At 45.7% G+C, this 15965-nt stretch overlaps 1 protein-coding gene across 1 annotated transcript; it reads left to right on the top strand.

Annotated features, from left to right (window-relative positions):
* Window positions 1-5071: 5071 nt before the first annotated feature.
* On the top strand, window positions 5072-14658 carry LOC124692404. The gene is made up of 3 exons (XM_047225766.1): window positions 5072-6007; window positions 12645-12690; window positions 14200-14658. The coding sequence occupies exons 1-3, from the start codon at window positions 5082-5084 to the stop codon at window positions 14323-14325; spliced, it is 1098 nt and encodes a 365-aa protein (XP_047081722.1). The 5' UTR covers window positions 5072-5081; the 3' UTR covers window positions 14326-14658.
* The last annotated feature ends 1307 nt before the right edge of the window (window positions 14659-15965 follow it).

Here is a 15965-nt window from a genome sequence, read left to right as displayed (position 1 = left end):
CCCCTTCGCAACAAATAACACATGTGTGTCTCGTCAGAAACTCAGAATAATTGTCAGGTTCAAGAGTGTTTGGCTACAAATTATAAACTATGAACTATTTTTTAATAAAGCAAATATATTAATAGCTTGACCTGCATCAACATGGTGTCTAAATACATCAATGATGTACACAACCAAGAAATAAAGAAAAAGAGAAATAGAAAGCGAAGACTCCCGCTATGACGATACACTCGCAACAACAACATTCTAACCACCACTGAAGACAAGATCCAGATCACAAAAGAAGTACGATCAAAGATCTTGGGTTTTCACCCTAAGAAAAGTATGAGTTTTCAAAACAATGCCTTCAGAGGACCATTGCTATGTATAACCCTAAACCACCTTTATTCACATCGACCGGCTTTGTGCTACCCCCAACCACGGCATTGTAGTTGACGACATATCTCAGCGGGATCCTACACCCGCGGCTAGCCACCTCCACCCGCATCAGCCCCCAAGGAGGCCACCGGACGAAGTTTGCCGCAACCTGGCCGGGGGTGCCGCCTCGACCACCGCCTACAACCACCTCCACGAAAGCCGCCTACTCGCATGTATGAAGTCACCGTCGCAACCTCCGCTCCCCAGCATCTTTGGCACCGAGGTTCGCCACCACCACGGGCAACGCTGGCGGTAGGGAAGCCACCCAGAGGAGCTCTTGGCGGCGGCTAGGATTCCCTCCTGGTGTTGCCCTAGCGGACGACCAAACTACGAAGCACTACATTTGCGGCAAAAATTGTTTGAATTTGCTTGCGTTGGAGATATCTTATTCGAGTACAACAAAGTGGGGATAGTGTCTATCTTATTTCCATTTACATATTTTCAAAACTATGTTGTAAGTACACATGATGACTTGTCTACCCTTCCAGCTGTTTTACCCATTGACGTGCAGCTTCCTGAAACACCCTGGAGCTGGTGGCTACTAATCAAGCAAGGGACCAACCTTCTTTAGATATACCTGTGTCTAAAAAAAAGTTGAGGCACTTATTTAAGACGGATGAAGTATTTTTTTTTAGGAAAGACAGACGAAGTAATTTTTTTTAGGAAAGACAGATGAAGTATTTAGGATTACGACTTGGACGTATTAATGAAAAAAACCAAATAAGCATTAATGTTTGCTTCTAGTAGAGGAGAACATGATTTTGGTATGTTTTTCTGCTATTTGATTTGGAGTTTGAGCTTGAGCGAATCAAATCCTTCTTAACATTTGAAGTTACATATGTATTTTTATTGGATTATCTGACAACACTTAACTAGTGTTCTATAAGATTGGTATCAGATTAGGTAAATAAGCAAGCGAGTAACTATGTAACACAAAATAATATACTCATGGCATATAATATTATGTCAACCATAGACTCGGGGATAGGTAAATACTACTCCCTCCGGTTTTACATATAAACACAGAAATTCAATTCGGCACATGGGAACATATGCTCCTGCCACCGAAAAAAATATTTTGAAATGTCAAAAAAATCTTCTAGTTTACGTATCGACATTTTACGTACGCACATCAAGTTTTGGAAAACCGAAATTTGTTGTGACTTGTGTGAAAAAGACAAACAAAACATCTCATGCACAACCTTTTTCTATAACAAATTTTGTCTTTTTTTTACAGATGACACTCAAAATGTCGGCTTTCTGTGGAACCAATTTTTGAACGTGTGTAGACTTTTGAGATGTACCCACTTAATTTTGTGTTCGAATTTTTCAACATTTTGAAAGTGTATTTAAAATGAAATTTAAAAACCGGGAGCATATGCTCCCGGGTGCCAAAACACCACTCCCAAACAAACACCACTATCTTATCTTTCACATAGCAAGAAAACAAAGCCATCTACCAAAATAGTATTCCTTCCGCATTCATAGTAAGTGTTATGGTTGAACTAAAATCAGGACACATATTATGGACCAGAGAGTGAAAAACTTAAAATGGAGGTCAAGTTGCACGTAGCCCTTTATTTGTGAACAGTCGGAACTTATATTTTAAATTTTGAAAAAATTCGAAAAAATTCTAGAGATAGCCAATAATGTATAGTACAATGGTGTAAAATCCCAATACAAACAACCTTATATTGTAGGCTACAGAAAAATGATAAATTCAGTTAAATTTTATAGTGAATAGAGCACATTTCAAGACTATAAATTTGTCAGATTTTCTTAATTTCGTGTAGACTAGAATACAAATTAGTTTGCATTGCAATTTTACACCATTATAGCATACACCATCTAGAATTTTGTTTCAGATTATTTTAAAGTCTCAAAATATAAATTTTAATTATTTGAAAATAAAAAGCTACATATAGTTCGGCCCTCAAAACGACACACTCACCTTAATTAATCGTTTCGGTAAACCTCCCATGATTCAAGTAAAATGATCTAAGGTGTAAATAATTGTATTGCATGTGACATATGTCTTTTTATGGCGGCATAGCAAGAAGAAACTAGTACCACAACTGAATTATTTGTACTTACAAAATAAATTCGAATATCTATAAACAAAGAGGGTGGCCATTTTTTAGTCGACTGGGAACGAAGCTAATTGTCAGATGATATTTTTAAATTTTGCTTGCAACTTATGTTGCAGCTGATAACTAGCATGAATCACGAAGCAAATCTGATAGTTTGGATACTTTTTCTTAGTTACATCCCTAATTGCAACTGAAAGATCATAGTTATAACTCCACTTGTAACTAACAAACCTAAGCTGCAACTTGTAAGCACGAAATTCTTTAGCTAGCCGATAACTAGTCGATCCTATAAATGAATGTAGAATTGCAGCTATAAATACTCTCTCTGATTCAAAATAGTTGACTCAACTTTATCTAGATACGGATGTATATCTAGATGTGTTTGTTGAATAGATATATCTGTCTCTAGACAAAGTTGTGTCAACTAATATGAATCAGAGGGATTATTTCGATTATGGACTCTCCTACGAGTTTGAACCAAGTACTGTGCTTTTTTTGTTGGATATAGATGGGTTGCAGTTCAGTAAGGCAGCCCATGTAGCCTACAATTTCTGAAATCTCAAGGCCATCACGTTGGCAGCTTGGGGACAGCCTTGAGGGACAAAGTTTAGTCCCACATTGCTAGTTGGAAAGAAATTGAAGTGGTATATAAGGGCTACTCTTCTAGTTCTTCCAAGCAAGTGAGAAGAGAAGGAGCCCTCGCGCACTCCTCCTCTTGCGTCGCCCGCCTCGCCTCGTCACGTACGCACGTCGCGTTTCGTGACTCAAGTTCGAGACACTTTCGAGAAAGTCTAATTTTTTTGCTTGGTGCACCAACTGAATTAGGTACGTGTTGACCATGTGTGTGCATGCTCGCCGCGTGTCCCTGGCCTCCTACGCGTGGCAACGCGGTCGGGTCGGCTCACCACCCAGGCTATACCAGGAAACAGAACAGATCTAGAGACTCTCTCTTAGAACTCTCTAGACCGTCTCTCTCACGGAAAAGTTCTTTTTGTTGCGCTACTCTCTAGTCTTCCACATCCCGACAACTACGTGCACAGCCGTCTGGGAGAGAAGGTCTCCGAAACCACGTCCGTTGAGAATTGAGATCCTACACCGGGAGATGAGCGATAAGGTTTTTGGGGAGCGTCTCGGCGCGACTGTTCGTTGTTGTTCGTGTTCTTCTTCGCCGGTTCGACTGCTTCCTCGACAAATCCGACTACAGCATGGGCGACATCAACGATGGCCACAATGTTGGTGTTGCTGGTGCGACCTTCCCGGTCACGATGTACGTGTTATGCCTCTCTTATTTGACATTGCTACTTGTTTCATATTCAGATCTAATGCATGTGTTTAATCTGATGTATACGGTTAAGTATGCTAGTGTATCTGTAATGTTGTTTTCGGTAATTATAAAAAGGAAAACGATTGTTTTCCTCCGGAGGCTGCGATGCGCGCTGCCTCCGGGCTCACCGTCCGCCACGCGTCCCTTGGGAGAAAGAACCGGACATGTGCGTGGGACCCACCATCTACCGCTCGATCTGCAATGGTCGCTGCCGGAGCTGCAATGGTCTGCCACCGGAGCTGCAATGGTCTGCCACCGTAGCTGCAAACATGCGCCATGGGAGCTGCAAAAGTGCCTTCCAGTGCTGCAAGCCCGCCGTCGAGAGCCACCGCGGTGCTGCAAGCTCGCCGTCGAGAGCCGCCGCGGTGCTTCAAAGCCGCCGATGTCGACGTCCCCTTCGTGCTACAAGTCTGCCGTCGACCTCTGTGGTGGTGTTGCAAGCCAATCGACTATGGCGCCGCCTCCTTGTTGCAAGCCGGTCGTCGGGGCACCACCGGCGGTGGTGCAGGTGATGATGTTGCAAAGATGGGTGGCCGACCAGAGGGTGCCTCGGGGGAGGGCGCGAAGGTGCGGCGGTAGGCGGGTGCTGCCATGTCTGTGTAGGATTTTTTTTTCTTTCTTTTCCGTGCGGGGAGCGAGCGGGTGCTGCATATGGGTATGGTCCAGAGCACACGTGTCGCGTAGGGGAGTCGGAGGTTCCAGGGAAAATATCCTCCGGAGGATCCTCAGCACCGCCCTTATAAAAAATTGACTAATATTCTAACATTTTCCTTAACCAGTGATGTCGTATCCTAATCGACGGACCCTTGTTTTGTGTAACTTCCGTATCGGCCTATGGGCGTGACGCGTAGGAGCGGCAACCTGCGGCGAGGGGCGAGCACGTGCCAAGGAGAAGTGCACGTCGCCGGCACCTGGTGTCGCCATTTTTTGGCTTCTACCCTTCAGATATTTTAACCGGAACCCGCTCTCACGATCATACCCTACGCCGCACTCGATGACACGGTGGACCAGGCCACCAGCCGCGAACCTTCCGGGCCCACCGCACAGCGAGCGAAACACATTCCCATGATGAGTCGAGCAACCGGCCACCTCGCCCCGTTATCCCCTGCCCCAAGCCACGTGTCCCTCCCCATCTCCGCCTTCTCTTCCTCTGCCAAGCGGGACCCACCGCCCTTCTTCTTGTGTCTTTCCCCGCCTCTAGGAGTCTCGAGCCCTTTCCCTCTTCCCCAGAGCGCCAGAGCCACCGCGCCATGGAGGACGCCGCATCGGATTTCAGCGACTGGGAGGTGCTCTCCGCCGCATCGGCCGCCGGAGGGGATGACGACGAGGACGACGCCGTCCTCGTCTCCGGCCAGGGCGGCCACGTCCTCTACGACCACTTCGCCCTCCACCCCTCGTCCTCGGAGGCCGCCTCCGAGGAGGAGGTCGAATCAGGGTTCGGATCAGTCGACAGGTTAGGTTTGATCTCGCCAGAGCCGCCCGTGGATCTTACCGCGGCTGCGGATTCCACCGCGCAGTTGCAGTTGCAGTTAGGCGGGGCTGATGTGACCGCACATGGCTCGGTTATCAGTGCATCCTTCACATGCGGCGGCGCGACGTGGACGAGCGCACGTGACGAGGAAACCGAGGAGGCGTTAGGGCCGGCGGAGATCGAGGCCGCCGCGCGCGGTCGCGGCGAGCCGGATTCGGTTCCCGCGCATCAGGAGCCGGAGGGAATTTTGGACTCCGACGCAACAGCCGCGGCGGGCGGTGTGACACTCCAATTAGAACAATCGGAGAATTCGGGTGTGCAATTGGAAGATTCTAGTGTGAAATTGGAAGATGGAGGACCTGATACCACTACAGAAAGCTCTGGTATCGAAGCTGCTGCACCAGGCGACGACGAGGTGCGCGCCGCGCCAGAGGAGGAGGAGCCGGAGCAAGGGGAGGATGGTAACGCCGCACCCGGCTGTGGCGAGTCGGATGGTGATGGGAAGGACTGTTCCTCCCCTCTGGCTGCAGCCGCGGCCCCGGTCGCCGGCGAGGGAGCGGAGAGGCAGTTGGTCGTGTGGTGGCGGCTGCCGTTCAAGCTCATCCATTACTGCGCGTGGAAGGTGAGGCCGGTGTGGTCGATCTCCATCGCCGCGGCGTTCCTCGGGATTGTCGTGCTGGGCAGGAGGATGTACAGGATGAGGCGCAAGACCTGTTGGATAATTAGGCACAATTTCCATGATTAATCCCAGAATATTAAGCATGACGACAGCAACTACTAACATGTGAAACTCGAACATACTAGATGCATTAATCAACATGAGCAGCAGCAGCGCAAGACAATGAAAGCATCCATCGCTAAACGGATCGAGATATGTCGCACGTACCGATCCGGTGGAGGTGGCGGTGGAGGTGTAGCGACGATGTCGCAGCCAGTAACGTTGTTGATGACAACGTTGTTGACGACGAGGGACGACGGGTCGAAGTAGACGGCGTTGAAGACGACGGTAGGCAAGCACCGCCCGACTTGGACGGAAGGCGACCCGTGATGAAGAGCTTGAGCGAGCCGCGCAAAGCGCTTCCCAAAAACCTAATTCGCCCTCTCCCGTACGGGATCGCAAGGACGAGCGGTTCCGGAGACTCGCTCTCCCGTTCGCCGATGCACGTCGGCGCGCGGGATGGAGTAGGCTACGATGGCGGCGCAAGCGAGAGAGAGGTGGAAACCCTAACTCGTGTATTGGATGTGTTTCGCGGTAGCCGGCGGGAAGATTATATAGGCTCGGGAAACCCTAGGCAACGTGGGCCACGCCCACGTCGCACGAACGTTTTGAGTCGGTTACGGATAGCCCACGATCCGGGAGCGACCCGAACCGACTCAAGCTGCGACGCGTCCGTCTAGGACTCCGTTCGTTTTCCCGAGCCGCAAAAAGTAAGGAAAGTCTCGGCTCGAGGCTCAATCCACTCACCACGAGCGCGGCGCGCGTCGTGACGTGTCGTGTCGAGTCGAGACGAGACGAGCGAGCGAGGAGGAGGAGGAGCGCGCGTGTAGCACTCCTATTCTCACTCACTTACTAGTGGTGGAACAACCCACCTTATAAGGTGGTCTAACTTCCTCCCAACTTTCCATGTGGGACTAAACTTCCCACCTCTTGCCACTCCCTAGTGAGCTGCCACCAACTTGGGCTCAAACTCACAAGGCTGCCACTATGTGGGCTTTGAGATTTATAGGAAAAACTGAAATCTAATTTGGGCCACTAAAGTGGGCCCAATATTTCAACAATCCCCCACCAGATCTCAAATCCCCATTTAGAGATTTACCAATACTCGCTGCTTGTTTATATACCGAGTGTTTCAGCGGAGACTCGTTAAGTTGAACTTCCGCCTAGAACCTTAAGCTACATCCACTCACACTTGAACAATGGACTAAGCCTTGAATTGCAAGTTTTGCGTGAACGAGGTTTCACTCAAAGTCATGACCAGTACATGGCTGCCAGTAGCCTACCCCGCGGGTGAAGCATATGCGTCATACTTCATGGTCTCTTCATGAGTTTACTAGAGATCACCCAAATCTCATAGATTGCGACGTTTAACAATCGGACTCATATAGGTGTGTTATTTCAAGAATGCTCAGTAGGACGGCATCTTTGCTAAAATAGCCAACATAAACACATTAAGGCTTGTTGCCAACCTGCCTTACGACAGAATCGAGAGTTGTGCATCTTCACATAGAGAGGGTTACATAATACTCTCCTCAATTAAACCACTAGTTTGTTCTTCCCGGGTCCTAATTCACGGGATCTCCGATCACAAAGGTTGGGTTACCACTATGGCGTAACATCAACGGGTCTCAAACCCATCTCCCTCGATGCACTTTCTATCACATTACGTGATAGTCCCTTTGTAAAGGGATCTGCAGATTTTTGTCTCGTTTGAATATATGTAACAGTTATTACTCCGGAGTTTCGCAATTTCTCGACGGACTTCAAACGTCTCTTGACGTGTCTTGATGACTTCGCGTTATCCTTAGAATTGTTCACTTTGACAATTACGAGTTTGATTGTCACAATTCAAAAGGATTGCCGGAACAGAGTTTTTCAACCACGAGCAAGTCCATCAAGAGCTCACGCAACCATTCCGATTCAACGGTGGTTGTGTCTAAAGCGATAAGTTCTGCTTCCATAGTTGACCTCGTCAATATGGTTTGCTTACAAGATCTCCATGACACTGCGCCACCTCCAAAGGTAAATACATACCCACTTGTGGCGTACGGATCAGCTACATCCGAGATCCAATTCGAATCACTATATCCTTCAAGCACGACTGGGTGCCCTGAATAGTGAATCCCATAACTCATTGTACCACATAGGTAGCGCATGACCCTATCAAGTGCATGCCAATGATCGGTACCCGGGTTTGACATGAACCTACTCAACTTGCTAACGAGCAAAAGAGATGTCGGGTCTAGTCGCGCTCGCTAAGTACATGAGTGAGCCAACGATCCGAGAATATCTCAATTGATCTATGGCAATCCTCCGGTTCTTGCGTAGTGTCACACTCGGGATCATAAGGTGTTGAAGAAGGCTTGCTATCAATATAGCCGAACCGGCTCAAGATCTTCTCAACATAATGGGATTGCGTTAGAGTAATCCCACTCTCGTTCTTAATCGGCTTGATGTTCGGAATCACATCGGCTTCTCCCGGATCTTTCATATCAAAGCTCTTTGACAAGAAAGACTTGACCTCGTGTATTACTTTCATGTTTGTACCAAAGATCAGAATATCATCCACATACAAACATAGTATAACACCTTCGCCCCCACCATGGCGATAGTAAACGCACTTGTCAGCCTCATTGACAACAAAGCCTACGAAGTTAAAGTTCCGTCAAACTTCTCATGCCATTGCTTAGGTGCTTGTTTCGGGCCATATAAAGATTTCAGCAACTTGCACACCTTTCTTTCTTCACCTTTTACTATGAACCCATCGAAGCTGATCCATATAGATTTCCTCTTCCAACTCTCCATTAAGAAAAGCTGTCTTTACGTCCATTTGATGAACGATAAGACCATAGGAGGCAGCCATGGACGAGTAGTACTCGAATGGTGGTAAGTCTAGCGACAGGTGAATAGGTGTCGAAGTAATCTTCGCCTTCTCTCCGTGTGTAGCCTTTAGCTACAAGCCGCGCCTTGTACTTCTCAATAGTACCATCGGGTCTTAGCTTCTTCTTGAACACCCATTTGCAGCCCACGAGGCTTGCATCCATGGGGTCGTTCCGATAGCTCCCAAGTTCCATTAGAAAGAATCGAGTCCATCTCATTATGGACAGCTTCTTTCCAGTCATCTGCATCTGGAGATGCATATGCCTCTGCAATGGACGTGGGAGTATCATCCACAAGGTACACAATGAAATCATCACCAAAGGATTTTTCAATCCTTCGTCTCTTGCTCCGTTTAGGAGCTTCATTGTCATCCTTCTCGGTAACATTCTCATGTGATTGTTCAAAATACTCATTAGATGTACTAGACTCAGGAATTATCTCGGTAGAAATTCTAGCAATGCTATGCATATCTTTCATAGGAAACATATTCTCAAAAAATGTTGCATCACGAGATTCCATAATAGTATCAACATGCATATCGGGTACCTCGGATTGAACTACTAAAAATCTATATCCTACACTCCGCGGAGCATAACCTAGAAAGATACAATCCACTGTCTTTGGTCCGAGTTTGCGCTTCTTAGTGATTGGAATATTGACTTTCGCCAAACATCCCCATGTGCGCAAATACGAAAGTGATGGTTTTCTCCCAGCCCACTCCTCGTAAGGGGTTTTATCTTTATTCTTGTTAGGAACTCTATTCGGGACATGACATGAAGTCAATAAAGCCTCCCCCACCATGCCTTAGATAAGCCGGCGGTGGCTAACATGGAGTTCACCAAGTCGATCGGCGTGCGGTTTTTCCTCTCGGCAACCCCGTTTGATTGGGGTGAATAGGGAGGCGTCCTCTCATGAATAATGCCATGTTCCTCACGAGAATTCATCAAAGATTTTAGGAAAATATTCGCCACCACGATCCGACCTAAGACGCTTGATCTTTCTCTCTAGTTGATTTTCAACTTCGGCTTTATAAATTTTAAAGTAGTCTAAAGCTTCATCTTTAGTTCGCAACAAATAAACATAGCAAAATCTAGTCGCATCATCAATCAATGTCATGAAATATCTCTTTCCACCTTTTGTCAACACACCATTCATCTCGCATAGATCAGAATGTATGAGTTCTAGAGGTGCCAAGTTTCTCTCCTCGGCCGCCTTATGGGGCTTCCGAGGTTGCTTTGATTGCACACAACTATGGCACTTAGAACCTTTGGCAATGGTGAATTTCGGAATTAAACTTAAACTGGATAGCCGAGACATTAAACCAAAATTAATGTGACATAAACGAGAATGCCAAACACCTGGTATCATCACTAACATTGCCACAAATATGGTTCACGGACTTATTACTGAAATCGAAAGCGAAAAGCGGAACAAGCCTCCGCACTCATAGCCTTTACCAATAAATTGTCCAAACTTGGAAACAACTACTTTATTCGACTCTAGAACAACCTTAAACCCATCTCTCGCATAGAAGGGAGCCGCTAACGAGATTCTTGTTCATAGTAGGGACATGCTTGCACGTTCCTCGGCTGCACGATCTTCCCGAAGTGAACTTCGGATCTACCGTGCCAACACCACGAACGAAGCATGTGACCCATTCCCCATCAAGACGGAAGAATCCCGGCGACCCGGTAAGAAGTGAACATGGATATGTCAGCACACACATGAACATTAGCACTCGTATCAATCCACCAACATGGAGATTGAAATACCGAAAGAACGAGTAAAGAGATTACCGTACCCATCGGCATTGCTAGCGGTCACTCGTGTTGACTTGCCTCCCCTTTTCTTGCGGTCCGCCCTCTCGGGACAGTCCTTAGAAAAGTGGCCAGCCTCTCCACGGGTAAAGCGGCTCGGATCCGCTTTGTTTATCATCTTCTTCTTCTTGAAGGTTGTAGTCTTCATAGGCTTATTGAAGGAGGGCTTGTTATTCCCTTTGTTCTTGCTGTAGGGTTTCTTCCGCACCATGTTGGCGCTAGATCGACCCTCTCCTTTCTCGGTATTATCCTTAGCCCGAGCTTTCTCCTCAACATCAAGAGACGCTATCGGATTTTCAAGCGATATCTCCTGTCTCTTGTGTTTGAGAGTTGTGGCAAAGTTCCTCCATGAAGGGGGCAACTTAGCGATGATGCATCCAGCCACAAACTTGTCGGGTAAGGCACACTTAAGGAGTTCAAGCTCTTTCGCAATGCACTCGTATCTCATGAGCTTGTTCGACTACGAACGGTTGTTAACCATCCCGATGTCATGGAAGCTCTCCATGATGTACGAGTTCACGCTACTGCATCGGTTGCACCGAACTTAGCATTCGGTGCATCCCGAGCTCTTTACCGTCCGGTAAGTGCATGTACACATCACACGGACGATCGGCAAGAATACTTAGAACGCATCCGAACGAAGAGAGTATTGTTTTCCTTGAACTTGTTCGATCTTGGTCGGATATAGTTCCTTCGGGTAAACCATCAGGTAACTTCGAACACTTTCGGATGAGTAAGCCGGAGCATGGCCTTATACTGCCATCTCTTAAAGTGCACACTGAGTAAACTTATCCGGCCTCGGTGCATCGGAAAAACCAGCCATTGTTAACTCGGAAATTGCCTACAATTAGGTTTTTGGATTGTTGGATAATTAGGCACAATTTCCATGATTAATCCCAGAATATTAAGCATGACGACGACAACTACTAACATGTGAAACTCGAACATACTAGATGCATTAATCAACATGAGCGAGCAGCAGCGCAAACGATAAAGCATCCATCGCTAAACGGATCGAGATATGTCGCACGTACCGATCCGGTGGAGGTGGCGGTGGAGGTGTAGCGGACGATGTCGCAGCGGTAACGTTGTTGATGACAACGTTGTTGACGACGAGGACGACGGGTCGAAGTAGACGGCGTTGAAGACGACGGTAGGCGGCACCGCCCGACTTGGACGGAAGGCGACCCGTGATGAAGAGCTTGAGCGGTCGCGCAAAGCGCTTCCCAAAAACCCTAATTCGCCCTCTCCCGTACGGGATCGCAAGGACGAGCGGTTCCGGAGACCTGCTCTCCCGTTCGCCGATGCACGTCGCGCGCGGGATGGAGTAGGCTACGATGGCGGCGCAAGCGAGAGAGAGGTGGAAACCCTAACTCGTGTATTGGATGTGTTCTACGCGGTAGCCGGGCGAGAAGATTATATAGGCTCGGGAAACCCTAGGCAACGTGGGCCACGCCCACGTCGCACGAACGTTTTGAGTCGGTTCACGGATAGCCCACGATCCGGGAGCGACCCGAACCAGACTAAGCTGCGACGCGTCCGTCTAGGACTCCGTTCGTTTTCTGCAGAGCTGCAAAAAGTAAGGAAAGTCTCGGCTCGAGGCTCAATCCACTCACCACGAGCGCGGCGCGCGTCGTGGCGTGTCGTGTCGAGTCGAGACGAGACGAGCGAGCGAGGAGGAGGAGGAGCGCGCGTGTAGCACTCCTATTCTCACTCACTTACTAGTGGTGGAACAACCCACCTTATAAGGTGGTCTAACTTCCTCCCAACTTTCCATGTGGGACTAAACTTCCCACCTCTTGCCACTCCCTAGTGAGCTGCCACCAACTTGGGCTCAAACTCACAAGGCTACCACTATGTGGGCTTTGAGATTTATAGGAAAAACTGAAATCTAATTTGGGCCACTAAAGTGGGCCCAATATTTCAACAAGACCACGGGCCTTCCCCAGATTAAGATCGCCTTGGATGATAAGGTCAGCTTCTTGCTAACTGTTATTACTATATTGTTCCGTGGAATGATTTATGCTTTGCTTAATTTCACTTTTCTGATACAGATGAGTAAATTTGTGTTAAATTAGGGAGTAAATTTGTGACCTGTAGGGGCCTGGGAAATTCTCATGTAGTCATTCACGCATTGATTAGAAAAAAACATTGGTATGATTCAGAAATCAGATGGCATCATCTCTTTTTCCGTATAAAAGTGCACCAACACGCACTGTCTGGTTGCTGTGCCATTTGGCGATAATTTCTGATTATTTTCTATTTCTTTTCGGTATGTTCAGAATCTAGTGAAATTGTGTTGGTGTGGTTTATTGCTTGTTTATCGTAGATACAACTAGTGTGCTGATTGGATTTAAGGTGAACAAAGTTAAAACACGAGAAGTAAATATTGCTATTGAACTTCAACCTTCAAACATTTTATATTCATCTGAATTAATTATATGCTCTTTCAGGTCTATACTATTGTACTTTCCTCCTTGAATTGAATACTTAGACTTCTGCTTCTATTAGTTTTTGGTATGGTTTATCGCTTGTTTGCCAGGGATAGAACTTGTGTGCTGAATTAGTTTAAGGTGATCAGAGTTCAAACACGAGAAGTAAATATTGTTGTTGAACTCCAACTTGAAATTTCCTACTTCATCTGAATTAGTGATTTGAATATGCTCTTTCAAGCTTATACTAGTATTATATTTTCATCTGTTTAATGATCACTCCAAAGTTCTGCTTAGAGAGTTCCTTTTTCACGTTTTAGATATCTCTCATCATATGTAGTACAATGGTGGGACTTCGCAATTTCATCATTCTCGAATTATTGGTGAATGTAAAATTCTGCATGAAGCAACGCCCAATAATTCCATCTTTGTTACCACTAAAAGCCTTCATACAATTCAGCTGGATTTGTAGGGTTTTTTTTTGCGCACTGGACATTAAATTATTCAACTGGACAGTGTGTTTTCCAGATTCTGATAGTATTAACACTATTTTGAATAACGTGTATCAATTATTGCCACAAGTACATCTATTAAAAGGCACGCAATGTGTGAATCATAGCCAACAGTTGGCCATGATTACCTAAAATGGGATTCTGTGTTATCTGTACTAGGAGATTGAATCAGGAGTGTGTTTAGTCATACGGGTTACATGCCAAGTCAGGACTGGACAGAGTAGACATCTTTGTTGTACTTAATCTGAATGCCATGGTTTACCAACAAATCAGGTTAGGTAAGTGTCAAAATCTGCCATTAAAAACAGTGGCATGAATTGTCTTGGCAGTGCTTGTTCGGCCACATGCTTTGCCCCTTTTGGACCACATGTCAATGGGGGGTGTAATAATATCTCACTTTCCAGTGATTGGTTGCTACGAGTAGCATTTGTGATAACACGTGTACTTTTGCATTACAGTAAGAAAATATCTTTACTTTTGTATTACAAGCTTCAGCTTCTAATCCTTCCTATGTGTTTATTTGATGTGAACAATTCAGAGGGCCTCCCAGTTCGCAGACCGCGCAGCCCGTCTCAACGAAGCCTTCTTGATCGCGAAGCGTGTACCTGCTCTGAGAACTTCGTCCGGTGCTGCGCTCCCCTGGTCAATGATGCAGGAGAGATGAGCCAGCCTGCTCGAAGCATCCCCCACCTTGTTGCATTAGCCAACTACAGGAATACATGATAAGACCAATATTTAGTGAGAGCATCACTCCCTTGATAGTGTTTCTCTTGATGACGCATCGAGGATGTCGATGTGGATGATCCAATATCTATACTCTTAGCGTAGTACACTACCACGAGTCCTTGTCTTTTGTTTTATGTTTTTCTTTTCTTTCTGTTTGATAGGTTTTTTAGTCCTTTGGTCATTTGTTCAGTGGAGTCCTGAATTCTTTTCATTACTCTAGACATGTGTTTATCTATGTGAATGCTGAAATCCATGTGCTTGTCATTGTTCCTAGAATGTGTTTTCTTATGCTTGTTCTGCCCTCTTCTCGATGAAAGTATTTTTGGTGGATTTATTTGTTCATTAAACGCAATATTATGAAATACAAATGCATTCCTTCGTGGCAATTGAATGTGGTCATGAGTTATCTCAGATTAATATGAAGCTGGTAAAGGCTGTTAAGATGAATTTGATCCTGAGTTTGTTCGAACAGCTTTCATGGTTGAAAATTTCTTTTCTTTTCGGAAAGGCTGAACTTTATTGTTAGCACAGGCTAAGGAGCATGAGATGAAATACTGTAATTTCTTAAAGCAACTGGATATCGTTTTGAAAGCTGTTGGCAATCTAAAAATACGTAGGATTCAACGGTAGCAGTGTAGTCCTCAAGAAATCAGTATGTCCTTTTTGGATATTCCAAAAGGGGTTCGAGGAAGACTTCACTTTTGCCGTTCTCACTTTTTTGTACCAATCGGATCAGCACAGAAGAATAGAAATACTAGCAATGTTTAGTGAAATGGAAAACTTATAATGTACCATAAAGGTCCAGGACTCCAAGGCGGCCTTGGCATTCAAGATATGAGATTAAAAATAAATATATTTCGAGCAAATGGCTCTACAAGCCTTTAATTTACGCTGGGGTTGCACAGTCGCTTTTGTGAAATAACTATATTTTGTATAAAAAATCACTTTCGCTGGTTCTCCATAATAGTCAAACCAATGGAGTCTCAATTCTGAAAGAGCCTCATGAGGGTTAAGGAAATCTTCCTTTAGCATGGGCTGTTTCTTGTGGAAAATGAAGAATGCCAGATTTCAGGAAAAGATAAATTGCTAGGGCTACATTCTTATCTGCTATGTACGGATGTACCCGGGTTGTTTCATATTGTTCGTAATAAACATGTTACAGTGGTCTCTATCTTTAGAGCGGCAAATTCAAACATAAACTTTCACTAGGCACTGTTTGGGCAGCACGGCTAACTGAATGCCAATGTTATCGAGGTGGTTGAGGTGTAATGATCTCATGAACATGACTCAGATAGGTAAGACTTGCATTCCACTAGAGCTTTTTCAGCACACTCCACTTGTTGGCAACTTGCAATATACGGTGTAATAGTTTAGAATATCCACATCTATGATGTAGAGGTTGGAGGTAAGAAAGCTTCTATCTTAACCAAATAAAATCAAGTTGAAAAGGCCATGGAAGATATCATCCAAATTTCTAGCTGACACCACAAGAAGAATGGTAGATATTGGAGAAGAGAAAACTTCTTTTTCTTTAAAATTGATGTGCAAAGAAATGCATGAACTATATTCAGCTTTCCA

Source organism: Lolium rigidum, chromosome 2 (genome assembly GCF_022539505.1).
Source record: "Lolium rigidum isolate FL_2022 chromosome 2, APGP_CSIRO_Lrig_0.1, whole genome shotgun sequence".
Classification (NCBI taxonomy): Eukaryota; Viridiplantae; Streptophyta; class Magnoliopsida; order Poales; family Poaceae; genus Lolium; species Lolium rigidum.
This window is presented reverse-complemented; position numbering and strand designations above follow the sequence as displayed.

Bases quoted from the DNA above. Each gene is read 5' to 3' on its own strand.
- LOC124692404 (XM_047225766.1), top strand. From the start codon at position 5,082: ATGGAGGACGCCGCATCGGATTTCAGCGACTGGGAGGTGCTCTCCGCC. The intron at 6,008-12,644 runs CAAGACCTGTTG...CCAATATTTCAA, and splicing joins AGGATGTACAGGATGAGGCG to CAAGACCACGGGCCTTCCCC. The intron at 12,691-14,199 runs GTCAGCTTCTTG...TGAACAATTCAG, and splicing joins AGATCGCCTTGGATGATAAG to AGGGCCTCCCAGTTCGCAGA.